Below are 26,636 nucleotides of genomic sequence, written 5' to 3'. Positions count from 1 at the left end.
AGATAACCGACCCCTCCTCTTCCAGGTCTCATCATCTACCTGCTAACCCCAATTTCACTGCTGGTCAGGCTCAGCCAGTTCTGACCCTCTTCCAGTTCTATCTGGTCCTGCACAGGCACCTGGATGTCCTTACTGACGGCTGTCTTCTGGGTGTGTCACCCCGAGGGCACACTTGGGGACGGGGAGGTGACAAGAGCGTGCCACCCTACCTAAGCGCTCAGCTCAGAGGTAGCGTCTTGGGATGGATAAGCCATTTTCTTGGAGTCTCTGGACTTTGTGCCTGCATTTTCCCCCAGTGACAAATTTCCTCCTGCCAGACAAGGGCTACATTTCTTGCCAAGAGCTCCAAAGACATGTTTGCTGTAGAAACCGCAAAGCCACACGGCAATGGGCTACTTTTCTATTTCACTGCAAGCTCCAAATGCCGAGCGGGTTAGCAGCGAAGTTTCCCGTGCTTTGCAAAGCTCCACGTGTCTCCAGGCTCCAGGGAACACTGTTTTGAAACGAGGTGGCCCTCAGCTGCCGAGGGAGATTTCGTTGATACCTTCTGAATTCGAAGCGAAGCTCCAGGAGTTATGTCAGTGAGCCCACGGTGCGCTTCTTTGCTCTTCAAGGGCAGAGTAAGGGCCTCCCCCTGTGTAAATGGGCTTTGCTCCCCTTTTTTGGGGGGAAAGCTCCGTTCCCTTCCCCCAGCGGGCACCGCTCTGAGTCACCCTTTCCTGTACCTGCCCCCCCGTTCATCCCAGGAGGGTTTCTGCCCACTTAATTCTCACAAACATGGGAAAAACAATAACTACAAGCAAAGTGCACTTTGATGAAGCTGGAGACTGGCCCCCAGGGACGGGGTCCCGCTGGGGAAGGGACGGGGAGCAGCACCAGCATGTCCCCCGGCACGACGAGCATCCTCCTCAGCTACCTCCCGTGCACCCCGAAACGGCACGCAGGGGAACCAGCTTGCTCTGAGCTACGCTGCAAGGGAAAAAACCCAGCAGATGCACCCGCTGCTGCCCAAACGGGTGGGGAACGAAGCATCACCCATCCGCAGGGTGCCCGGTCGGGGTGCCGCCGCTCGCCCCGGCCGCCCGCGGCTCCCTGCCGCATCTCACCTCCTGGGGGTGCTCGCAGTTCCCTCCATTGCTGCACGCAACATCTTAATGAAATTTCCTGTGTGTGCAAGTCCGGCTGCGGCTGCGGGGCTGCTCAGAGCGTACGGGTGGCTCCGGAGAGGCGAGCTCCCCGGCCGCGATGGAGGCGACGTTCCCCCGGCCTTCGCTGCTGCTGGCCGCGCTCTGCCTGCTCGCTGCCCGCGGTAAGCTCCGGCTTGCTTTCCTCCCCTCCCTGGCCAGAGAAACTCTCCTCGCTGGGGCAGCGCGTTCACCCGGCCGGGACTGTGCTTTGGCACAAGGAATTTGGGGCATTTTGCCGGGGGGGGGGTATTTACTTTCTCACCTTGCGATTTCGGAGTCGGGGGGGGGGATCCAGCCAGCGTTTCGTGTGATGCCGGTTGTGTCAAAGGGAAGGGGCCACGGGGAAGCTGTTATTTTAAAACTCTCGGACTGGGTTTTTTCCTTCTTCCTTTGCTTTGATCTAACATGCTGGAAGGAAAGCAGCCAGCCCCTGTCCCTGCCAGCGCCCCGCTGGGGATGCCGAGCTGGAAAAGCCACCCCATTCCTGCACGGCGCTTTGCCCCGGCGCAGCCGGAGGCCCCCGGCCACACAGCCGCCCCATGCCGCGGTGAAAGGAGCCTTTCCTCAGCCCCCGGGGAGCACAGAGGGGCGGTTTGTGCGAGCAGGGCCGGGATGCCCTCTCTAAAGATGCTCCGCTCCGCCGTAATTGCTGGGAGACGCCGGGCAGCTTCTCCGGGTGGGCAGCCGGCTGGGCCAGGACCACCGTGTGCGGCCACCGAGCGAGCGCGTCGCAGGTCTGGAAGGTCTGCGGCCGCTCGCCAGCGCGGCGGGGGGGTGCTCGGGGAGCCGGGGCCGCTTCACGCCTGACTCCGCACCAGCGCTTCCGTACCGGGGATCCGGGGCCAGGCGGGCAAACGGGGACAATTAAAACGGCAGCCTGTCTGTGGACGAAGGGTCAGAGACCGAAGCTGGGAAGGACCATGGTCCCTCCCTGCCCTGCGGAGGACGAGCATCCTGTCGGGTTTGGCTTCTCCCTCTGTCCCAGGATGGCAACGTGACCGCCTCCAGGATTTCTGCCGGCGCATCCCCAGGAAGAAATGATACCCCGCTGCAACGGGGTAGGGGTCCCTTCTCCTCTCTCCTCTGGGACAGCAAGGCTGGTGCGGATTGAAATGTGCTTTGCTTCTCGTCTGAGCCTCTCGACATCAAGGAGTGATTCCCAGCACCTCCGTGGGGCTTTGGATTATTTCATTTACACGTCTGGGGCGCTGGGACTCTGCAACGCAGCAAGCTTGGACACCGATGTTCAACATGAGCCTGGTGCCAGGGGAACTGAGCTTCATGCAACTGTGCGCCTGCCAAAATTTTCTGAAGCCCTGGCTAATTTTAGCCAGGCTCGACAGAGAAGTAGAGCCCTTGGAGGCAGCCGGCTCCTACATGGTTTGGGGACGCTGGCAGCTAAGGTGGATGGGGAAGTGGCTCCTCTCCGCCCAAGGGAGGGCGCCTGAGCTGGGCTTTCCAAAATCGTTTCCCAAGAGAAACCTGGCGTTGTGACCCTGTCCCTGAGCCAGATCTCTGCTGAAAGAAGAGCAAGGCAGGACCCTCCGGCAGGTGCAGCTGCTCCAGGCTGCTCTCCCCATGGCCTGGATGACGGGTACCCAGGGAGCGGCCCCGCCGCCGAAAAGCCGTTCGGCTCCTTGCGGTGCGGGAGGTGAGGGCCATTAACGCGGGCATCTGGCATCTTCAGTAAGTTTTTTCTTTCCTTTTTCTTTCCTGCTGTAAGTACTTGTGCTGAGGTGTGGATGCCCCTGCACACCTCACCCGGCTGATAACTCTGAAGCATAATGACAGCACAGCGATGACTGGGCTTGCGGCACTTTCATGTGAGGCTGTTACAAAAGCTCCCAGAAGAGGAATCAAAGCCAGGCTCCTTGCTCCAGCACTGAGCAGCTGCTCTCTCTCCGGCAGCCCCTCCTCTGCGGCAGGTAAGCTCCGAAGGCTGCAGCCCTCCCACCCTGGAGCAGGAAGAGCTGACATGACGTAGAAATCGCTTCTGTAAGTCACAGGAGTGTGAATCAAACACCTGCTTACCATAGTGCGGTACCGAAGTTAGGAGAAGCACCGGGAGAGGCTTTTGCTCACCGACCCAGAATTCCACATGAAATCCCATTTTATTTAAGCTGTTTGTTGGCAAAGCGACACAGGCTCCTCGACTTTAGCACTTTTCTTTTTCACATTTCGTTTTCTCTGAAAGGACAGCTCTCAGGTCTCAAGCTGCGCAGCGGTGCCGGCACGGGGGATGCACCAGTGCTGCATCGGGCTCTGTGCCGCACCGTCGCAATGCCACGGATCGTCGGGGAGGAGCTGAGGTTCCAAGGAGGAAGAGAGGCACTTCTGGCACCTGCTTGGTCTTTACCAGATGGTGACAAGATGACAGGTCTCAGCTTGGACCCTGACAGGTCCAGCGCTCCCCTGGCTCTCTTGGCTGGAGCTGTGTGGAGCCGGACATCTGGCTTTATTTCAGCATTTGCCAGCTGTGCTGATTTCAAAGGGAATGGTCCGACCGAGATGGGATGGAGCCAAGCCTGGGGTCTGGGCACTGAAGAAGCCCACAGCACCCAGGGAAGATTAAGATTCAGGAGCTTTAGCGTAAAGACGCCAACAGAAGATGTTTCCTCCGGGCACCACCTGGCATCTAGCACGGCTTTAAAGCCTCGTTACATCTTGGGGAGGCAACAACCACCTCCCCAGTGCTGCTATGGGGCACGCCGCGCCTTGCCAGCTCTCCTCCCCAGCTGGTTTCTCCTCCGCTCGATGGCTTTTGGAAGCCTTCCCCTACTCGGGAGAAAGAAGGGAAGTTGGTAACGCCGAAGGCTTCGCACACGTGGTAACCTCCGCCCCTCCCCGCGGCTGGGCGCCGCTGCCGAAAGCGTGGGCTGTGTTGACTTTCCGTCCAGACGGTTCCCATCAAGCCCCGGAGGTGGAAGCTGGATGGTTTAGTACGGCAGAGCTTTGCAAACTGTGCAGGGATGAGCGGGACGGCCCCGTTTTATTTGAGGGGTGTATGTGGAAAACAAAGACCCCCGCAGATACTTTTGCAAGGTGTTGGAAGTGCGGCTTCCTCCAATAGAGCCCCGGCTTTCCTTCCCCTGGCTCCCGGGGGACCCCCGATGTGAATGGGGCACTTCCCGTTGCGGCAGGTATCGAGAAACACATCTGAGGTGCCTTTTGTGCTCGGAGCGCTGGCAAGGAGGTGGGGGACCCATTCTGCTGCGTGCCAAAACCCAGCCAGCCCGGCCAAGCAGCCCGGCCCCAGCAGCATCCGAGGACAGGCAACGGCCGGCGCTTCAAAACAAGCTGAAACGGGGCAGCCGTTTGCTGAGCTCAGGCCACGCAAACCTCCGCCCCAGAGCGGCCCCAGGGATGCGCTGCTCCGTGGGGAGCAGGCTGAGGCGCCTGCAGGAAGCCGGAGCGATTAGCCAGAGCGGTTCGGCAAAGGTCACGCCATCCCCGGCTCCGCGGGACTCCTCGGCACCGTGTGCTGCAGACCGGGGGGGTCCGGTGGGGCAGATTCCCTCCCTGAACCCCCCCTCTCCCTGCAAAGCACTGCTGGAGGCAGGCTGCTGCGACTCGGGGGGCTTCATGGCTCTTCTTACGGGGCTTAGAGATCACCGTCATCCTAAAAGCCATAAATAACCAGGAGGGGTGGAAGGCACGGAGGACATTTTCGCTTTCACTCTCTCAAGCGGAGCCCCGTGCCGGGGCGGTGCCGCGGTGACCCTGCCCGGAGGAGGATGCTCTCCGGGCCGCGCGGCGGTGGGGAGCCCCTCGCCCGGCTGGATGGCTTGCGGGCAGGCGCAGCACACCCCGCCTGTGACTGACGCCCGCTCGATATAGCAAATGAAAAACCTCAAAGCGAAACCGTGGCGGAGCTAATGGCACAACAGGATGTTACCAAAATAAAAGAACATCTTGTTTTCATAGTGTCTTCCCTGTTGCAAACCAGCCCCAGGAACTTCTTTTTCTCAAGAATGTAAAGAAGATGAGCCTAGAATCTCCCTATAATTCAGCTTTTGAAGGTGATGTTTGCACTTCTGCAAACACAAAGCGGCAGCGGGGCCAGAGCACTGAAGACTCACCCGTCTTCGCTCTTTGCTCTCCCCTCATGCACAGCTCCCCTCACCCACCAGCACCCTCCGACAGCGTGCTGGGATGGGACCAGTAACGCCGTGGTACGCTCCTCTGCTTGCCTCCGTCCCCGCCAACACGATCCTGTGCCTCTGCCAGGCCTCCCACTACGCGTTTTGCAGCCGGCAGCGGTCAGGGATTTCTTTCTGAAAATTGTTTTCATTTTCAAGCAGCTTCTCGCAGTCGGTGTCGGCCAGTTCCCCCTTCTCCTCCCCAGGGGCTGAAAAACAAGCAGGGTGGGCCTCGCTCCCCGCCTTATCTCGGGGGGCACAGCCTCCTCCTAGCTACTTTTATTTTTTTTTTTTTCTCCATTTTGCTTGCAGTCGGCTCAGCAGCACATGCATTTCCTCATTCGCAAGCCATACCCCGCTGCCTCGCTCTGCAGAGGTCTTGGTGCCCCAAAAGCAGGCGTCTGGGGCAGACCCCCACCTCCCTGCCCCACGCTGCCCCGCTCTGCCAGCTCCGCCAGCCCCAGCCAAACCTCTGCCGCCCTGCTGCTATTAAAAGCTGGCGCTCAGCTATATTTAAAGAATGCCTCTCCTCCAGGGCTTATTTCTAGGGTGACGCCATGCTTCCAGCCCTGCTGGGACGTTGCGACGGAGCGAGCGATGGGCTCACCCTGTGCTTCCCATCTCCCTTCTCTCGGGATCCGGGGAGCTCATGAGTTTCTCTTGCCCTGAGGGCATGGGTGAAGGCTTTGTTCCCTCTGCCTGCAGGCTGGTGTTGATGCTCTCCGCTCGCTCTCTGCAACCCCGAGCCATCCCTCTGCCCGACACCGGTGGCGGGGTTTGCGGTGCTCGTTTGGGGAGGGATCCCCATTTTGCCGTGAACGCAGGGTAAGCCCAGGGCTGCAGGCTCTGACCCAGCCGCCGTGCCTTCTTCCCGGCAGGAGGGCCGGCAGCTTTCCTGATCACCACCCCCTACTCGCTCTGCGTCTGCCCCGAGGGCCAGAACGTCACCCTGACCTGCCGGATCAGCGGTCCCCTCGCCGACCGCCACGACCTGCTCTACAAAACCTGGTACTTCAGCAGCAACGGCGACCAGAGCTGCTCCGAGAAGAAACACATCCGCAACGTTACCGAGAAGGAGCTGCACCACGACCTGGGCAGGCACCATGAACCGCCGGGCAATGGCACCCAAAAATCCCCCCTCGGGGGGCAAGCTAGCCATCACGGGGTGGAGTTTGTCCCCGACCACCACGGTGCCTTTCACGTCATGGTGATGAACCTGACGCTGCAGGACAGCGGGAATTACTGCTGCTATGCCGTGGAGGCCAGGAGGGAGCACGGCAAGCCCCACACCCTGCAGGTCGCTCACGGCTTCGTGGAGCTGCAGATCCAGCAAGGTGAGGGGGGCAAGGGGAGCACCTGCCTGGCCCCCCATCCATGCCGGGGCGTGTTGGGGCAAGGCGGCAGATAAGGGCTGGTGGGGGATGCCGGGGTGCAGCATCGGGGCTGGAGAGGCAGGGCGTGCCGATGCTGAAAGCCCACGCCAATGCTGCGAGAGTCAAAGAGCAGCAGATGTTGAAGGTTTGAACTGGGGCCAGAGAGCACTGGAACATTAAAAAAAAAAAAAAAAAAAAAAAAGAGAAAAAATAAATCAAGGGCCTGGAACGCAGTAAAATCCATGCTACATAGTTTCACTGATCTTCCTCAACCTCTTTCTGGAAGAAAGGAAAACAAACCTCAACATAACAAGGAGCTGGCTGGCGGTCCAAGCCTGAGCGAGGGCTGCAGGCAGCGCTTGGGCTGCAGGGCGTGTAGATAACCTCCCCAGCAGGGAGAGCTGCCCAGGGAGGTGTGAGCTGGAGGGGGAGGCATCCCCTGCCCTTGATTTGCTGCATTAGGGTAGATACTTTTTCTTTCAGACCAAAAAAAAAAAAAAAAGAAAAAAAAGAGCCTGCAAGGACAGGGACGTGCCCTGCCGCAGTGAGGGAAAAGGGGTCTTGCAGCAGGAATCTCGGTGTAAGCTTCCCAGGATTAAACTCTTGCTTTTGGGAAGCTCTGGTCTGATTTTCTCAATACCGGTGAGCAAAGGCAAGCACGACTAGTGGGTGCGGGAGCTCTGTGGTACCTGAGCGAATCCCCTGAGATCTAACACGCTTTTCTCTTCTCCTCCGCAGGCAGAGGAGGGCTTCAAAACTGCACGTTTCACACTGCCAACAGCAAAGGTAAAGGGAAGAAAACCTCCCTCTCTCCGATGCACTGCTCTCCACCCTGGCCCCTGTATTTCCCTAGGGATGGCCGCTTGCTATAAACACAGCGGTGTCCAGATGCAACGCCACGGCTGGGTGTTGGGAGGGTGGTTTCTGAGGCTATCCCCATGGGGTGGATCTGACAGGCATGTCCTCAGGCTGAGGAGAGCCTCCTTTGGCCCACGTGTCCACGTCACCTGGACGTGACTGTCCTGAAGCCCACGGAGATCATTCACCCCGTGGTTATACAGCCCTCCCCAAACCACGACTGGGGATTTAGCGACTGCTGCCATGAGCAGATGGGAAGGAACAAAAAGGTAAAGAGCCACAGGAACCTCTTGCAACACCCCGCCGTCATCCCGAGCCCTTGCCACCTCGCCCCGAGCAGAGATGCTCTAGCAGGGGAAACCCAAATCTTGCTTGAGCGCTCAGACAACATGAGGCTGTGTCTAGACGCTGGACGTGCCCACACTTTGCTATGCAGGTGGGTCCCTCTGTCTACCCCATTAGCTGGCTGCTGAATGGGCAGATTTTGCTAAAATTGGCTTTGCAGCATGGTTGGGGCCAGCCCAGCCACGAGAAGCTGCACCGTCCTCCTCCTGAGTAGTGCTTGCTGTCTCACTCAGTCCCAAATGCTGGGTAAAAAAGGGGAAAAAAAATCCCTCCCTGCAAACACACCCGGAGCAAGAAGCTGCTTCCCCAGGTGGGTGTGCTGCGGAGAACGGCTTGCGCCGAACCAGCCCTTAATTTAGGCAGCCCTTGACCCTGCTGCAAGCCGTCCCACATGGACCTTTCTGGCCACAGACATACCAGCCTTTCTGGGGAGCCTCCGCAGTAGAGCTCTCCAGGGACACGTTCATTAGCAGCAGCCTTGGGTAGTGAGCCCTTTGATGCCCGAGTACTTTGAGGCAGCCCAATTTCCATGAGCCGGCCATGGGTTGCGCTCGGCACTCCTTGAAATCACCGAGAGCCTTTCTGCTGACTTCAGAGAGTTTTATCAGGGCCCCTGCTTCTCTCCTCATATCTAGAAGACCAAAGAAAGACCTTGAGGTGTCCTCCAGCAATGAAGGACTTCGGTCAAGGTCCTAAAACCGATGCCTCAGAGCTTATCTCTGCAACCGGTAGTGCATCCCAGCGTGAATCCCGCTAGGAGCGGACCTCCCGTGGGTGCAGGAGCCGTGTTGCATCGGGCATGGGGCAACGCCAGTGTTGCCCCGTGCTTCTGCTACGGCTTGAGGAAACCAAGGAAACTCAGGCGAACCCTCCCCTGCTCCAGCTCTGCCGCCTTCTGTTGCAGATATCACGGCCGCTGCGCTGGCAACTGGTGCCTGCATCGTGGGCATCCTCTGCCTGCCCCTCATCTTGCTCCTGATTTACAAGCAGAGACAAGCCGTCAGCAACAGACGTACGTACCCTCCCCTCGCCGGCTGGCTGGCGGGGACACCCATCTCATCGCCCAGGCTGCGTCGGCATGGCCTTTATGGGATGGGACGTGTCCCGCCGGGGACATCTCATCTCCCCCGCTGCCCCAGCCCTAGAAAACCAGGCAGTGCTGAGGTGCAGCCAACTGCCAGCGCCTGCCTGTGCTCGGCTCCCAGGGATTTCAGTAACTAAGCAGAAAGGGGCACCGCCTTAGCCCGAAAGAGCCATTGCATCGGGCCTTGGGCAAGCCGGGGGCCCTGCGGTTTCTCTCCCGGAGCTCGGTGGGCGGCTGTGCGGCTCTGAGCAAACCCTTTGGAGAAGTGGTTTTTGCAGCAGCGGCGGGCACGATGCCAGCCACGGGAACCGGAACTGTGCTTTCGACATCCATCCCCAGCCCAAAAGACGGGCTGCATGCATCCATTTTGCCAGGGCTGGGGTGCAGCTCCCCTCCCCGCGCTGCAACACATCACCTGGGTGCTACTTAAGCCAAGAGGGAAGGCAAAACCCAGGGGGATTTGCTTCTGGGGTGTCTTGGACCAGGTTAGCTACAGGTTATTTCCACCGGGCGCTTTCCATCGGCACAGTCTGGGTCAAAAAATCTGCGAAAACTCGTGCGTCTCGGCTCGGGATGCTTCGCCATGCGGCCAGCCAGCACACCCGGGTGACACGGGCTGTGGGATCTGCTACGGCGGAAGGGATGAACAAATAACTAACAGGGTGCTGCCCAGACAAACACGGGCAGCCCAATGCCGGGGCGGCGTTTTGCAGCGCCCCGGGAAGGGGTCACATGCGGGTGGTGGGCACACCTGGGCAGGAGCGGGGCCGGGCTGCAGCCCAGGCGCCGCAGCTGCGCCTCGCCTCACCCTGAGCCGGCGGGAGCGTCTCCTTCCCTCTTCGGGGGAGCCTGGGGTTTCAATGCGGGAGGAAGCTGGGCTGGGGAGTAAACAAGGTGGGAGACAGCAGGGATGCGGAGAAGGAGGTTTGGGAGCAAAGAAGAGGCTGATGCTAAAGAAGAGGGAAAAGGAGGGAGGAATGCAGAGGAAGAGGAGGAACTGGATGTGGATGAGCCAGAAAACAGTGCTGCCAGTGGGTCTGGGTTTGGCACCGGGCTTCCTGCTGCCCGCACTCACGCCAACCGTTTTGTCTTTGGCAGGTGCCCATGAGCTCGTCAGGATGGAGAGGTAAGGAAACCCCACGTGCTTCCAGCTCCCCTCAGCCTCCTCGCATCCTCTCTGCCTGCATCCCGGACCCGCAAGGGTCTTGTCCTCTCCTCCCCTCCCCTTGAAGCCGGTGTGTATCCTCAGCCGGTCAGAGCGAAGGGAATGCTGGCGGCACCCGTGCCCAGGGTCTGTCTTTCTGCCTGTGCCAAGGGCATGTGTCTCCCCACGCTCCAAGAGAGCTCGAAACCACGGTGCCTTTCGGCTAAGCTTTCCCCCTGCGCCGGGCTCCCCGCTTGCTCTCAGCCGAGGTGCCGCTGCCTGAACCTGCTCCCTGCCCTGCTTGGCTGTTCCCGGCGCCCAGCCAAAACCCCTGGGGATTAAAAAAGGCTCCTGAAATAAAAACGCAAATCGTCACCCCTCACATCCTCTCCTCTCCTGCAGCAGCGCCCATGGCATCGAAAACCCTGTTTTTGAAGCGGTCCCCTCGGCGAGCGCGGAGCCGCAGCCCCGACCCCAGCTCTCCTACATGGCCAGCCGGCAGCCCTCCGAGTCTGGCCGGCATCTGCTCTCCGAGCCCGGCACCCCCCTGTCCCCCCCCGGCCCCGGGGACTGCTTCTTCCCCACCCTGGGTGAGTGACCGGCGATGCTCAGCCCCCACGGGGACCACTGCGGGAGAGGTGGGAAGGAAAGGGGCAGCTGGAGGGGGGGGCGCGGGAAAGAGGGGGTTAAATATCAGCTGCAAACTTTGCGTTATGTGGGACAGCAAGTCCCCAGGCTTTGAAGACGGGAAGGACCCAAAGCCTCTGTTTTCCGTGCAAAAACAGAGTTTGGCCGCTTCCCGAAGCATAGCCCCGCAGCTGCAAGCCGGACTAATACCCCTGGCCTGACTTTTTCCAGATCCTGTTCCCGACTCACCAAATTCCTTGAAAGCCTAAAGACCACAGAGGAAACCACATCCCCCAGCCGCAGCCGGGGGAGGCCAGGCAGCCGCCGCGCCATGCTCGCCCAGCCGAGACCCCCGGGAGGGCGGCGTGGCCACGGGCAGCGAAGCTTACAACGTGAGGAGCCCTGCCCTCGCCTGCTGTCCTGGCTCTGCCCTGGGGCTGGCCGTGAACCTCTCTTGCCTGGACTTTGGTTTTTAACTACCTGTTTCTATGGAGAAGAGCACGGCTCTGTACCGCTGACATTTCACGGACTAGCTGAAAATTGGGGATGCGGGGAAGGAAGGAGCCCGCACATGCAAACCTCCCCAAGGATTTAATTTATTGCCAGGGGTTTAAGCCCTTGCAACATCAGCCTGTTTCTGCATCTTTGACTGAACATCCTTGCCAGGAGCGGATGGTAAAGTACTTTATCCACCGTGAGACAAAACAGGGTCACCGGCCAACCTTGTACCACCTTTTTCTTTGCAAAACAGGAAGGGGAGAGGCTCCCTGCTGGTGACGGAGCCCTCCTTCCCCACCAGCCTTTTGAGACGGCCATGGACTTGCGAGGCTGCCACGTTTTCAGCTGGACGCACGTCGGGAGGAGCCTTATTTCTGCTGCAATTTTATCCTTGGGATCAGGGGAATTTATCTTTCTGTTTGTTTCATTACCAGTGCCGATTAAAAGAAAAAAAAAAGGATGTTTATGGTTTTTGTTTGTTTGTTGGTTTTTTGGGTTTTTTTTAAATGCCTGTAAATTAGAAAGTTCAGCTGGAGGGTGTTGGAGGAGAGGTGGAGGCACTGGAGCACACAGCGGGCAGTGGGAAACGCTCCAGGGGACTTTCCCCCATCCTCCTGGGGCCAGCACGGCCAGAGCAGCCGTCCTTGGGGCCACTGCCTTCAGCCATGGCGGAGGACCCTGCAATGCCCCGGGGGACACGGGGTGTCCTCACAGCATCCTCCACTCAAACGCAGCACCCCGGCATGGCTTATCCAAAAGAAGCCGTGGGTCAGGCTCCAGCGTGACTCAGACCCTGGCGAGGAGAAAAAACCTTGTGGTAGACACTGTTACTCGAAATGTGTGTTTGTTTGGGTTTTTTTTCTCTTGCTTCTGTTTTTGTTGTAAAAAGTGGGGAAAAAATTGCCAGTAGACAAACATAAACATTAGTCATACCAAAACAGTGTCAGACCTGAGCAAGAGCCGTATCAGGCAGCGTGCCCGGGCAGAGCGTCCCCGGCAGCACGTCCAATTTTCACACTATGGGGCTGGAGGAAACGGCGTTTGCCTCTGCCGTGGGCTTGGGGCACCCTGGCCAGCTGCAGGATTTGATTAATCTGGCGTTGGCTTCAGCAAGAGCAACTTCAAGATGGTCTGGCCGCAGGGAAAGGGGTAAAGGAAAAGCCAGCACCAACGCCCCTGCCACGAACGTACCTTCCCGAGCACGGCACTCGCGCTTTATTGCCACCCACGGCTCAGCCCCTTTCCCGGCTTTGTTGGGGAAGCTCGCCCAGCACCTCCGGCGCTTCCCTCTCCCCATCCCAGCGGCTGCAGCCGGAAAGGGATTTGCCTGCCTACGAGTCCTAACTGCTTTGAAACCCTCCCCGAGCCTCTCTGCTAAGGAATGCGTTGTTTGATGAAAGAATAAAGCTTTGTTGGAAACAGGTTTCCTCCTGTGCTGCAGGAATCCCATTTTTTGGGATGCCCCGTGCCGCAGGCAGGTGTGGTGGGCAGGCAGAGGTGAGCTGAGCAGCCACGTTCTCTGCCAGAGGTACTTGGTGCGGCATGTCGGGGCACCGCGTGGCATCAGGGACCGTTGCCCATCTGTAAAGCTTGCCAGAAGGAAAACTAAAGACTTGTAGGAGAAAGAGGCGATGGCTACCCTGCCTGCCACACATGCTGGAGCAGGAGCCCTGGCACGCTGGGTGCTGGCACCCCACCTTGGCCTCCACCGCCAGTGGAGGAGACGGCACGGCGCTGCACCTTCGGGCAGGACGCTTATGGTGAAGGTGACCCAGCGAGATGCTCATGCCCTCACGGACCTTGCCGGCTCCCACCGGCTCCCTTGCAAGCGCTTGGCGTGGGAACGCATGCCGAGCTTGTGCCCCGCTGCCGGCTGTTTTCCGCTGCATCAGCACTCAGGGCTTCGCTCACGGGGAGAGTGCGGAGCTGCAGCGCTTCACCTGAACCCTCGCTTCAGAGCGGGCGGACGGGAACAGAAACTGCAGAGGCCGAAGCAGCCCTGGCTGGGGGTGACTGCAAGATAGGCATCTGGGCGGCGAGGAGCGGCTTTGCTGATCCGCCCTGCCGCGCTGCAGCCGCCGGTGCCGGGGTCTGTGGGTGCCGGGATGAGCCCTGCTCCTGTGCACGTGGATGCTGCAGCTCCCTTGGGCAGATATCCTTCCTTCTGCTGCGGGAAGTGTCCCAAAGACTCCGGAGCAGGGCCAGCCCTTGGGGAGGTGCAGCTGCAGGCTGGCACCCGGGTCAGACAGAGCCCGGGTGACTCCTGCAATTCCCACGCAAGGATGCCGAGAGTTTCCAGTTGCTGCTCACCAGCCGGTGAAGGTTTTCTCTCCTGCAATGCTTATTTGGGTAAATGCTCTCCTTTTACCATCAGCACTTTACCCTTTCCCCCCTGCACTTTCAGTTCCCGAGAGGACAGTCGGTCTTCCATGCAGCCCTGCTGTCCTGGGTATCGCGGATCAGCACTGGACTTCCCAGCTCTGTCTCCTCTGCCTCTCCCATACTCGGAAGGTCAAATCTTGAAGCACATGGAGGGATGTACAAATTACAAACAATAATCCCCTTTTGTGCATCATTGCATCAGCCTAGACTTACTTGTGAAACCAAAGTTTCTGGTGGGTGACAAACTCCAGACAGACATCGTTTCATCACCCAGGCACAAGGCCAGCAGTCACCGAGCGGCATGCAGGACAGCCTTTCACAAGACCAAAGTGTCCTCAAACTCCAAAAAGGGCCAAAACTCTTCTCTCCGCTCAGGAATCGGGTCATTGGATGCTTTGTTTCGCTTCAGCGCGGTGGGATTTTGATCATCGCTGCTGGCGTAACTTTGTGCCGGTGACGTGGCGGTCACACAGCAGAAACCCTGAGGACAAGCGGGGCTGCTGGGACACTGCTTTGGCAGCGTGAAGCGAGAAGCTGCAGCACTTGTCCTCTCCAGCACCGGGAAGGGAAGAGGGCATTGCCATGGCAATGGGATTTGCCGGCTCAGCACATGGCATTCCTCACCACGGCAGCATCAGCGATGCTCCCGGGGTGCCAGGGTGATGGGGACAAGGAGGAGCTGGTGGTACTGCAGTTACACGAAGCTGCTTTCTCTCATTTTGGGAGAAGAGACCTAGATTTAAGCTACAGAGGCAGCACGGCTTAAGAAACAGATGGTGATGCACAAGCAGGCGCGTGAACTACCCGGGAGGGAGGAGTTGAGAGCGCAAAGCCTGAAATGAGAGTTGAAAGCCACAGTTTGCACTACTGGTTGCAACCCGTTTCCTCAAAATGTAGAGCAGGGCTTTGCAGCGAGAGCTGTGCCGGGAGATCAGAGAGATGGCGAGAGATAGCAGCTGGAGGTGGGGGAGAGGAAGGATGGCAAGGTGCTGCGCAGGGTCATGCCTCCCCGTCTCACAATTGGCGCTCGCTTTGTGCACGCAGGCGCTCCCCTCCCCGCAGAGCCGCGGGCTTAGGAGGGACTCGAGGCTGGAAAATGCCCCAAATGTCCTTTGCTCCTCTGACTCTCCCAAGCCAGAGTCCTTCTTAACGGCACACGCAACGAGACTTGCTGTTTGTGGCAAGGGGGAGAAGCCAGGCTGCAGCAAACGCAGTTACCCGCTGGGCACTCCTGCACGCTGGTAGCTAAAAAGCAAGGTGGCCACCTGCCCAGACCGATGGATGGTGGATGGGGTCTCGTATCGGCCCCCAAACGCATGCCCAGACCCTGCTCGGCGCGGGCAGGGCGCTCTGGACGGCAGCAACGCGACCAACCAGCGGCCCAGATCTCGCACGGCGGGGATCGCAACGGCGGTAGCGATAATTACCAGAGCTCATCTCATTTGCAGGCACCAGAGCAGACAGACATCGGTCCACGGCGAGCTGAACTGTGGTCCAGCTGCTTCTCCAGCCACCCCCTGCCCTGAGATGGGCATGAGCAACGTCCCGAGACCTTTCGGACTCAGAGCGCAAGGAGCCGGTGGGCAGGACAACTCCTGCAGCCATCAGCACGCTCGCCCGTCGGGTGCTGGTGGTATTTTTGGTGTTTACAGATGGGAGAGAAACAGTTCAACGGTTCTGCTGAAGCCCCTTCAGAGCAGGCGCAGCGAGATGGAAAGCATCTTGCATGAACGACTTCAAGAGGGGGTCCCGCAGGACCAGGCGCCGAAGGAGGCTCCGATTCATACCAGCAAATTTGGACCCCGAGACGTCACCTGAGCGGCTGGGTCACCAAAATATCGCTGCCCGTGCCTGTTGCCCCCTTCCCCGCTCGACGTTTCAATGCTAAGCTCACTCCCGCGGTGCTGCCCAGCTCCATCCTCCCCCCAAAAAGGACATTTTGGTGGCTCACCGACAAGGAGGGGTTGCCCTCGTCCTCCACGGTGACCACCAGGCTGTAGAAGCTCTGCCGCTCGCGGTCCGGCGGGGAAGGACGGGTGGCGATCTCACCGGTGACGCGGTCCATGCGGAAGGTCAGGTCCTCGTTCCCGCGGGTGATGTAGTAGGAGAGGACGCTGTTGAGGCCCACGTCCCGGTCAGTGGCGCGTACCTGGGCCACCGCCGTGCCACCGCCAACGTTCTGCAGGGTAAGACAGCGGGGTGAGCGGCAGAGATACGCGACGTAAGTCACACGTACCTCGTGGCATATAAAATACGTAATTAATAACGTTAATAACATAATTCTAAACTAGAGTGGGGTTTTTCCAGGCATTGCAGTGCTCTAGGCTCCAAACTTGCCACCCCGACACCCAGCAGCCAAGCAGGAGGCTGCTCTCTTTCGCCAGCTCCTGGATGCCGTTTTTACAGTGCTTATTGCAAACGATGTTTTGTTAATAGATGCATCTTTGTACAAAAAGTGAACGAAGGCTACTCGCCCTACCGCTCGCAGCTCAGCTGAGAATCAGCCACGGGCTTCGCAATGGAAGGCTCTGCCCTTTGCCTGAGTGCTCCGACCTTTTTTGGTTTGAACTCTGAAATTAAATGTGTTTCCTACATCAGCTTTTAGAAAGAAATGGAATAAAGCTAACAGGTGACATTTGCTGTTAAGTTGCCAAAGCCAGCTGCCGCTGTGCGCCGAAATTGCACCTCTTTTTCCCTATGTTACAGCATCTCCCGTTTGCTGCGATGAACCAGATTGATACCCTGCCGCAGAAAGCTGCGTGTTAGGTCCTTTCTAGGCTGGCGCAGCCTGAAAGAGTGTAAAAACCAGTGTGTGTGCAAAGGTGAAGGCTGTGTAATGGACTCGGAGCTCAGCTAATTATTTTTGGATAGTCCCATTACGGGAGAAATCAAAACAGAAATTCTGTTCTTCAACCAGCTCTGAACACGTATTAAATAGATAAGAGAATCCTAGCAGGGCAATAACTTTAATGCAAAGCTATTAATCATGAGCAGCACTTCCTCACAGCTAAGTGTCACTGGCTATTACTCGTATTTCATTTTTCATCATCAAATTGAGAACCCCCCCGGTCCAGGAATTAAACTGTCAGGAAATAAGTTGTCTTTTCTCACGCCTGATTGTGTTTTATTGCTTAATTATCTAGCTCTTGCCGAGCTGCTTCCTGAAAGCAATTCCTATTCTGCACCGCACCGCCTCTTGTGTCACTTCGGTGGCATTTCCATGGGTGTGTAGCCACTTCTTCTTCCTGCTGGTCCCTGCAGCCTCATGGGCTTAAGTTGCCTGCAGAGCTCTCTCCTAGCCCAAAACTAAGAGGCCATCACAGGCGAGGGCTTGCAAGGTGCCACCAACCCTTAAATGACCCAAGGTGAGGTTTGCAAGGGGTCAGCAACCTTTAAATGACCCAACGTGAGGTCTGCAAGGGGTCAGCAACCCTTAAATGACCCAAGGTGAGGTCTGCAAGGGGTCAGCAACCCTTATATGACCCAACGTGAGGTCTGTAAGGGGTCAGCAACCCTTAAATGACCCAAGGTGAGGTCTGCAAGGGGTCAGCAACCCTTAAATGACCCAAGGTGAGGTCTGCAAGGGGTCAGCAACCCTTAAATGACCCAACGTGAGGTCTGCAAGGGGTCAGCAACCCTTAAATGACCCAACGTGAGGTCTGCAAGGGGTCAGCAACCCTTAAATGACCCAACGTGAGGTCTGCAAGGGGTCAGCAACCCTTATATGACCCAACGTGAGGTCTGTAAGGGGCCAGCAACTCTTAAATGACCGAAGGTGAGGTCTGACCTCACCTGGGAGGATGGACGGAGAGGAGCAGGGCTGGGTGCTCACCTCGCTCACGCTCACGTTGTAGCCGAAGGGGCTGTCGATGATGGGGGGGTTGTCATTGACGTCGAGGATGTTCACTCGCAGAGTGTGCTCCTTCCTGCGGGGAGGCACACCGCCATCCGAAGCTTGGATCTGTGGTTGGGGGGGTGAATTTAAAAAAAAAAAAGTTATTTTTAAGCTCACAGCCCCAAGAAAACAACCTCGATGCTCAAACCCGAAGAAGCCCAAGGAGGTAAGTGGGGTGGTTTGGTGCTTACCCGTAAGGTGTAGTGATCCAGCAGCTCCCGGTCCAGTGGCCGTGCCACAAACACCTCACCATAGGTGTTGTTGGTGGTACGGATCTCGAAAGCCCGGCCGATGTTCCCCGACGTCAGCGAGAAAGTCACCTGGAAACATCACAGGGAAAGAAAAACAGGGCAGGCAATGGGATGCTGTGAGGAGGAAGGAGAGAAGGAGACCCTACAATAATAAACCCAGCATCACCTCTTTAAGCATTTTAAAAAGTTCAATGTGTTGGGGTCCACGGGTGTGCTGGCTTATTGCAGCCACCCCAAAGCAAACACCCATGGGCCAACCCCGGTCTCAGCCACAGCCCTCCTACGACGCTCGCGATTTTTGGTATTAAGGGTGACGAGACCTCATTAATGCCTGTCTGCGTGCTGAAGAAAATAACAAATGTCAGAAGGCTTCCTGCTCAGCCTGCCAAAGGCTTTGCTGCCGTTCCCCGCGGCGGGAGAGGCCACAGCTGGTTTTCAGATTCCTGAGCTCCTTTTGACATGTGTCCCACAGAGCTCTTTGCCCCACACAGCCCAGGGATGATGCTTTTCCTCTCTGGTGGGCATGCCTTGAGCGGTACCCGCTGCACATACACCCCCAAAACTGCCGGCATCAATGACCAGAGTTTGCTCTCGCAGGGATGCAGATGAGGGGAAGGGGTTGGGAAGACACCGACCGAGGCGCTTCTGCCGCGGTGAAACACTACCACAGCCTTATGGGCAGCCCCAAACCTGCCTCGCTGGCCTCCCTACCTGCCCATTGCTGCCTGCGTCCGGGTCACGGGCCAGGACCACGGCCACCCGCTTGCCGACCGCGCTGTCCTCCGCCACGCTCACGGAGGAGTCGGAGGTGATGTCGAACTGGGGGCTGTTGTCGTTCTCATCCAGGACCGTGATGGTCACCTGCGGGAATGGCATGGGGCTCAGGCAGGGTGCAGGCAGGAGCCGGCCCCCCCTGCCCACCCGGCATCAATAGCCATGCCAACACCCCCTGCAAACTCTTGACCCACTGAACTCCCCCCAGGTGCCGACAGCGTGGGTGTTGTCTGTCCCACCTGGCTGCAGGTATTTGAGCCCAGGAGCTGAAGCTTCATCCCTATCTGTAGAGGAGGAGGAGGAAGAGGAGGAGGAGGCATGCTTTAGAGGCTGGAGAAAGAGCGCAACGGTGCTGCAGCTCTCAAATGGTGGATTTTTCCATGGAGCATCCGCATCCGCCTGTTTTCTATCCTCCCAAGAGCTGGGCACAGAGCAAGTCACGCTGCTGCAGGGTGACCCTTTCCTGCTAAGCTTTTCACAAGCAGCGATTTCATCCGTGCTCACAGCACCAGAGGCTGGGGAGGGTTTGCTTTAAAGCTAAACGGACACATGGAAGTCAGAGCTGCCTGTATTTAACTAAACCAGGGCAAACTGGGCATATAGAAGACCTGAGCTCCCTCCTGGGAAAAAGCACACGGACAGGCAAGAGACCGAGCAGGAGGTGCTCGGAGGGGCACCCCGCCACAGTGCGGAGGCGACCGGGGACCGGGCTACCTCGGCCACAATTAGCCAGAGGAAATGCTCTCATCGCGTTTGTAATCAAAGAGCTGCAACGCAACACAGAAATGAGAGAGGAAGGGCCTTTCTGTTCCCGGGGCTCTATTTCTGGGTGCCCCCAGCCCCCAGGTGTGGCCAGGCTGAATGCGACAACATCCCGGAGGAAGCCGGGGAGCGTGTTGTGTGCCTTGGGGCGATCGGCTTATTGTTGCCGTTGAATTAAAAACAGAGAGCCAGGAGCGGGGAGAGCCCATTCAGCTGCTGCGACGGATCCGGCAGCTGCTGTCCCCAAGTGCCAGATCAGGGCGTTGGGGTTTCTGCTGGCCAACAGCAGGGTGGCTCGCAGGCACTGCACTATGTCCCCAGGGGTGTCATCGAGGCTGGTGCTGGTGGGATGGGGCTGGAGACCTCCGCCCCAATCCCTCCCTGCAGCTCGACGCAGAGTTCAGGATGAATCCTGGCCCCCAAGGTGATGCCAGCATGATGGACACGCTTACTTTCTGTTGGAGGAGAGCAGAGGGAGAAAGAGAGAAAACAGAAAACCAAGAGTTAGTGGGGGATGAGGAGGTGCCGGCACACGCGAGGGGCAGTGGGCTAGCCCTGCACCCCACCGTGGCAGCACCAGGGGCCACGGGTACCGCTCTGCGATGATTCAGAGGCTCCTCTGTTGGAGCATTACCTTGTTTTTTCTAAATGAGCTTGGTGCATTTGCTCCTCACCCTGGGACAAGAGCACAGCCGTCAGCACCCATGGGTGGGGACAGGCAGCACTCGAAACACAGAGCGCTGCCCATCGCTGCGGGCCAGCCTCCTGTTTCAAACCCTCCCTGGGGCTCTGCTCCACCAGCTGGCCCAAACCAGCAGAATTTGGGTAGTGCCAGCCGAGCTGCCCCTGCCCGCGGCACGGGGAGCAGGCTCACCCTGCACCCGGCGTGCCTCCTGCCCCGGCAGAGAAATGCAAATCACCCCCCTGCTCAGCTGCCTTTGAAACTGCCAAATATAATCCCCTTATAAACATGAACCACCGTGAAGTATTTCAAGGCCCCCACATTTACCTACCTCAAAACTGTTCTAGCCTGGCAAGCGACCTGCAAACCCTGCAGTTTGGGGTGGGTTTTTTTTGTTGTTCTGAGAAATCCCACCCGATGAGCTGCAGTCTGTGCTTATGCAAATGCAGGGTTTCCCCCAAATCAGGGTTTCCAGCCCCTGGCAGCTGGAGCAGAGAGGCCAGCTAGGACATGCTGTCCCATGCCAGAGGAAGAGGAAGGTGACCTGCGGTCAGCTCTGCCTGCACAGAGGATGGTGGGGAAGCAGATAGGAGCTACTCACCACTGTAGAATCAATCTTTGGTCCTCCATCATCGGCCACCACCGTTAAGGTGTAGAAATCCCCCTTCTCTCGATCCACCTGGCCTTTGACCGTGATCACACCCTGCCAAGGGTGAACAACAGTTGTGTCGGCCACCAATGCCAAAGCCCACAGTGGACAAGCAAGCCAGGAAGGACCACGCTGTGGCTACTTACGGTAATCCCGTTGATTTTGAAGAGGGAGAGTGCCTGGGCGTTGGTGTTGGGGTCAAACTTGTAGGTGATCTGGTTGAGGTTGTCGATGGAGCGGGCCTGGACCCGGAGCACCTCGGAGCCCAGTGGGATGTTCTCCATGATCACAGCCTCGTAGCTGCTGTTGGAGAACTGCACGGCCTCGTCCAGCTCGTTCAGCAGGCTGACATACACGCTGCAGAAGCCCTGGTTGTTGGGAGGTGCTTGGTCCGTGGCAGAGACATTCATCAGGTAGCTGGTTTTGGTCTCGTAGTCCAGGTACTCGATCGTCGTGATGAGGCCCGTGCTCTCATCGATCTCAAACTTCCCTTCTGCGCCTGACAGGATTTTGTAGCTCACCAGACCGCCGTTGCCTGGAGCAGGAGCGGGAACCATGATGCCAGTTGGACCAAGCATCCCAAAGAGGCAGGCACCACTGATGCTGACCCCAACCCTGGAGCAGAACCCATCCCACATGGAGATTTCAGCCCAGCCAAGCCAGGATCCGTGCAATGGCTGATTTCACCGCTTTCCACCCCAAGTTGAGTGTTACTGCAAGCTCACCCCTGGGTTCATACCTGTGTCTCTGTCGGTGGCCCGGACCACCGCCACTGAAGTCCCTATCCCCGCCGTCTCCCGCAGCCCCAGACGGTTGTACTGCCGCTGGGTGAACACCGGCACCTCGTCGTTGACGTCTTCCACGTAGATGATCACCTGCAAACCCCCCCAGAGAAACTACGGGTGAGCTGGGCAAGCTAGTGAACCCTCGCCATCTGCTTACACTTGTGAGGGGAAATATATCCTTCATGGCACTCATCTGCTGCACAGGAGGAACGTTATCTCTACTACCAACGCCAGGCAATGGAGAGTGAGCACAGACGGTTTAACATCACCGATTTAAACAAGCCCGGCGGTAGGAGTGACGCAGTTCTCCCCTGGCCGGAGAGAGGTATGCTCTGTATATTAATTCCTCCGTGGTTTGGGATCCCCTGCTCAAAGCCTTGCACTTCGAGATCCCACAATGTAGAAATGCTGGCAGCTCGGTGGGAAATTTTGCTCTAAGTTCAGCGGGTCGAGCTGCTGTTTCCCCAGGGAACATCCTTTCTCCTCCTGGGTTTCTGCTGGTGCTACGGGCACGACGTGCTCGGCTGGAGCCCACCCCACCAGCGGGTCTAAAAATAGATGTAACCGGAGGGCTGGGTTCATGGGAACCATGAGAAGCTGGTGTGTCACTGCTAAAGATTATTGCCACTGGGTCCTGGCTTATTTAAATAGATGCTTGGCCAGGAGACACAGTTTCCAACAGGCTGAGGCTCAGCTCTTCCACCCGGCAGCCGAGCCACATCTCAGGGGGCGAGTAGGACTCCCTCCAACAGCGACTGCCGCACCACTTAGCAACCTCATCACACCGAAATGTCACAGGAAAAAAGAAAAAAAAAAAAAAACCAATAAAAAACCTCCCAACAAACTCTTCTCCACCCACGGGCAGCCCCCGGAGACTTTCCGTCAGCATTTCCATGCCAGAGCCCTCAAACTTCCTGCCTGCCTGCAAGGGCTGGCAATGACTGCCCTCTCATGAAGCATCCTCAATATTTTGGACCAACTCCACCGCCACCCAGCCCTGCTGCCCACCCCTCGGCGGCCACAAGGTCCTTACCCGGACAGAGCTCCTCATGGGTCCCTGCTCTGTGTTGTAGGCCTCCACCTCCAGAACGTGAGAGGAGTTTTGCTCCCGGTCCAGGTGCCGCACGCCTCGCATCACCAGCCCGGTGCTGGGATTGATGCGGAAGTTGTTGTGCTCGTTTCCTGGCGGGGAGAAAAGTGAGATGGATGCTACCCACCGCCGCTGCATCGGTCCTGGCGACACGCCAAGCCTTCCCCAGAGCTTTCTTGGAGGCAGATTATTGAGCAAAACGCAATCAACCCCATCACTTGCAGCTACATCACGCTCAGCTCAGCAGGGTTTGGCTCCGGTCAAGCCAGGAGCTATGGCATCTGAGGTGGTGTCCACCCATGACAAATCATCCCCTGGGAATTAACCCTAATGCTGACGAGTGGGGGAAATGTTTCTGTGGGCTGCAAAGTGCAGAAGGATGGAGAGCACAACGGGGCTGCACGTGCGGCTGGCCAGAGCCTGGCGCCAACCCACCCATGCACTAAGTGGCACTTGGACTTACCCTTGACAATCCTGTACCACACTCTCCCGTTAACGCCTTCATCCGCGTCTGTGGCTTTCACCTTTGCAAGAAAAGAAAAGCAGTGAAGGTGAAGGGCAGAGATTTCCAGACTGTGAGAAGTCCTCCCACCCTGCCCGAGGCTGGACATCCAGCTCCTCCACCAGAGCCAGGGAGCTTACCAACGGCAAAGCAAAATAAGTTACCCTTCCCTCCTCACCAGACAGCAGGGGTGGCGGGCTCGGGAGTGCTTGGCTACCAGGTTGGCTGTTGGACGGGCTCAGGGTGGGAGCTGAGCCCGAGAACCCATGGGCCGTGGCCATGAGCCATGAAACCCACGGGCCAGTGCGCCGGAGCAGGTGCCTCCACTGGGCCTGCCCTGCACGCCAATGCTTGCCTCCCTGGAGATGCTGCCGGGGACGGAGCCTCCCTGCCCACAGAGCCGGCCCGGGCCAGGCAGGGAGAGCTGCTCCCACGCCTGCTGGGCACCCAGCCCACGGCACTGGTGCGTATCACACAGTGTGTTAAAGGAAAGGCTCACCTCTCGGCCGGCACACGAGCACGCACCTAGGTCTATTGGCTCTGAGAGCCGCCTGTGTGTGCTGCAAGCTATTGCCAAGTCACCCAAGCAGCAGCGTATGCAAAAAATACCGAAACGTGAACGCAACCAGTCTAGTGCACGCTGGTGGTCTGGACACCGGTCCGAGTCCTTGCAAGACCCCCAAGCAACAGGGGGGAGCACCCCTCAGCTGTGATGCACTGCGTGGTCCACGCATGTACCGTATAAGCCGTCCACCCCGGGAAACCCAAGCCACGGGTCCCCTCTGGTGTCTCTGCACAACACTGCAGTGCTTTCCCCGCAAACCCCAGCCAGCAGCCCGCCGGCCCCGGCAGCTGGGAAGCGGGACCCAGCGAGGGGCAGCAGGGTCTGGGCTTCCTCCCTGGCTGGCATCCAGCTGCTGCATCTCCCCTCCGCCGAAACCGCTTCCCACAAAGCCTCCAAACCGTGGCGCTGGCCGCTTGTGAATCACCAGGGCGAGGACGCGGGGAATGCCTTAGCCCGTATTCTCCAGCTGTTTTCCCCTGTCCCAGACTGGCTCACGTCTTGCTTATGGCCGGACACAAGCCTGTGCCTTCTCCATCTGTCACCATGGACCCAGCACCTTCCTTTCACAGCAGAGAGCTCTCCCTCTGAATGCTGCCATTGCATCCACACCAGCTCTTCCATCCCCAGGGCTCCCCAAGGCCATTTCTGGGCGCAGGAGCTGGGCTGTCTCCTCTCCGGCGTGACGGATGGGCCCCACACCAGCCGGCAAGCGACGCCCAGGCAGACCAGCTGCCTTGGCATGGCGAGACCAGCCTGCCGTGAGCACTGGATCCCTCCTGGGAAAAGCTATCCTGTCAGCCAAAACACCATGCCGGCGCGGCAGCGGTGGGAGGGAAGCCTGAGGGATGGGAGACAAATCTTCACAGCTTTTTGTGCCGTTCCCTGCCCCGCTGTGCCCGGGAAAATGCATTTTAAGTCAAGGAAATGGGAAGGTTTTCAACGTGATAAGCGCTGCATGGGAGCAGCAAACCGCACCCTGCAAACACCCCCTTAGCCACCCTTTTCCCAGTTCACCCAAGCATTTGCTGCAGGCAGCTCCGGCACACAAGCCAGGCAAAATGGTTCAGCCCAGGTATTTGGTTTTTATTAAAAACACAGTAGTTTGCAATTAAACCAAAGCATGCTCCTGCTGCTGCCGGGAAAAAGCTCGGCTGCTGCTGGTTTGACCCACTGAGGTTCTAGAGGAGACGTGGTACTCTGACAGACTGTCCCAAACCTGGGAAAACGATTAAACTCGGGTGCGAGCAGTGGGAGAAAAGCTTTCTGCCGCAGGTGCAAGGCACCTTGTGCAGCCGAGGGGCTTTATTCCCCTGCGAGAGAAAGCGGGCTGCAGGCAGAGCCAGCCGTTTGCAGGCTACCTTTCAAACACTCCCAGCTACTGGAAAGGGGTCAGAAAAGGGGGAGGAAGGAGAGGGGGGGGAATAAAAGGATGGGAAAAAAGCAGGCGGCTTGGCGCAGAGTTGCTGGGAAAAGGGGGAGCAGCCTCACCCCCTCCCTGGCGTGGGGGGCTCAGCCCACAACCGAACCATTCAGCCTTCCCGCAGGGACAAAGCCAGGGGAAACACATCCCGGGGGGCTCGACCCCTCGCCCCAGCGGGGCACAGCCCCAGGGCACTGCTGTTGTGGCAAAGCCTGAGAGGGGGCTGGGGGGCCCCCTTGGCTTTGCAAACTCGGGCTGTCACCAGCCCGGTTGCCATCTCTCTCCCACCCTCCCTTGCCCTCCAAAAAGGGAGGAGGGGGCTGGCAGCCGGCAGAGCACGGTGGGAGAGGCGGCAAGGCAAGCGTTTGGGAGGCAAAGCCAGAGCTCGGCCGGCCTGCGAAAGGTAGGAAGCCCAAATCCCCACGGCAAACCTGCCTCGGGCCACGCAGGCTAATCCCGAGGGGCGAGCGAGGCAGGCCAGGGATGTGCCACCGTCCCCAGCTACAGAGCTGCTGCCCTCGGCCCTGCAGCCGCCCGGGGAAAGGGCTGCAAACAGGGTGGGAAGGGAAGATGCAAAATTTGGGGTGGATTTGACGTCAGGCATCCCTCCTCCTTTCCCCGTCTGTCCCGGCGACGGCAGAGGCGGAAAGTCCTGTGGATGCAGTGCTGACAGCAGCGAGAGTGATGGTATACAGCATCGCCTGCAGCCCTTCGCTTTCGGCACCCAGCTATCCGGTGGGTAAGCCTGGTGTGTGGTACCCCCCAGCATTACCTCCTCCTGCAAGCGAGTGGAAAGACTTAGTGCATTGGGAAAAGCTGGGGAGGTCCAGGGAAGCGTCGCTAAGCAAGACGGGGAGGGGAGAGAGTGAGCCACTTTTCATCTGAGCTGTATTACAGGCACCAAAATGCCTGAAAACAGCCTTTTCTTTGCAGGACTTTTGAGAAAAGGGAGGGAGAGCCTACGGAAAAATTCATGCCAAGAGTCTCATGTTAGAGCTCATCAGCCAGGGATGACCCTTCTGGGGGGGTTGCCAGGCTGGGCAAGCCTGCTGTTAAGCCAGTTGGACTGCAGAGCGTGGGGCTTGGGTGGGACAGCGATGCTGGGAAGGGGCGATGCTACGAACAGGGATGCAGGAGCCGCTTGGGCAGCGAGTACAAAATGCTCTGGGGCAAGTGGTCCACTGCCGCACTTCAGGGAAGGCACTGAGCTCCCACCCCGCGGGAGGGAAGCCCTCATTCCCGTGCGTGCCGTGGGTACGGGAGTGCGGCTCTTACCAAGCCCTGACGTTTCTGCTGCTAAGACCCCAATTTTGGAGGCTTTTTGCTGAAATTCTGCTGAAACCACTGTAGCTCTGTCTCAGGCGGGAGTGGGGGGGGAAATCCCCTTTGTCCACAGTAATACACTGAAAACTTATCGGCCCTAAAAAAAAGTCTCTGCTCACATATAGTCTGCAAAGATTTCCCAGATTTTTAGTGGCTCCGGTTCTGGAAGGGCTTAGAGATCAGGTGTGGGACAGCCTGGACCTTCCCTGAACTCACAGCTCTGCCAGCCGAGCTGGGTGTGAGGAGAGGATGGATGGGAAGCAAGAGGAGAAGAGGGCACAGTTGGAAAAGCCTGGGAAAA

The 26,636-nt window shown here is 58.3% G+C and overlaps 2 protein-coding genes across 4 annotated transcripts in view; one reads left to right on the top strand and one right to left on the bottom strand.

Moving 5' to 3' along the window:
* Positions 1 to 26,636, bottom strand: part of CDH23 (cadherin related 23) — a 200,029-nt gene that overhangs the window by 19,145 nt on the left and 154,248 nt on the right. For all 3 annotated transcript variants that reach the window (XM_082002394.1, XM_082002392.1, XM_082002393.1), the window contains 9 exons: positions 22,989 to 23,049; positions 22,469 to 22,617; positions 21,390 to 21,525; positions 20,797 to 21,185; positions 20,603 to 20,704; positions 18,495 to 18,644; positions 17,724 to 17,852; positions 17,470 to 17,598; positions 15,589 to 15,816 (listed from right to left, as the gene is read on the bottom strand). In XM_082002394.1, coding sequence (XP_081858520.1) covers positions 15,589 to 15,816; positions 17,470 to 17,598; positions 17,724 to 17,852; positions 18,495 to 18,644; positions 20,603 to 20,704; positions 20,797 to 21,185; positions 21,390 to 21,525; positions 22,469 to 22,617; positions 22,989 to 23,049 — 1,473 coding nt within the window. The remainder of the gene's footprint in view (positions 1 to 15,588; positions 15,817 to 17,469; positions 17,599 to 17,723; positions 17,853 to 18,494; positions 18,645 to 20,602; positions 20,705 to 20,796; positions 21,186 to 21,389; positions 21,526 to 22,468; positions 22,618 to 22,988; positions 23,050 to 26,636) is intronic.
* Positions 1,155 to 11,026, top strand: VSIR (V-set immunoregulatory receptor; the record flags this gene model as incomplete). The annotated part of the gene is given in 8 exon segments (XM_082001910.1): positions 1,155 to 1,234; positions 1,236 to 1,309; positions 6,205 to 6,660; positions 7,438 to 7,485; positions 8,807 to 8,914; positions 10,085 to 10,112; positions 10,533 to 10,720; positions 10,989 to 11,026. Coding segments are annotated over 8 exon segments (1,020 nt in total).

The sequence above is a fragment of the Phaethon aethereus genome (assembly GCF_964289735.1).
Source record: "Phaethon aethereus genome assembly, chromosome: 7".
In the NCBI taxonomy this organism is placed as follows: domain Eukaryota; kingdom Metazoa; phylum Chordata; class Aves; order Phaethontiformes; family Phaethontidae; genus Phaethon; species Phaethon aethereus.
This window is presented reverse-complemented; position numbering and strand designations above follow the sequence as displayed.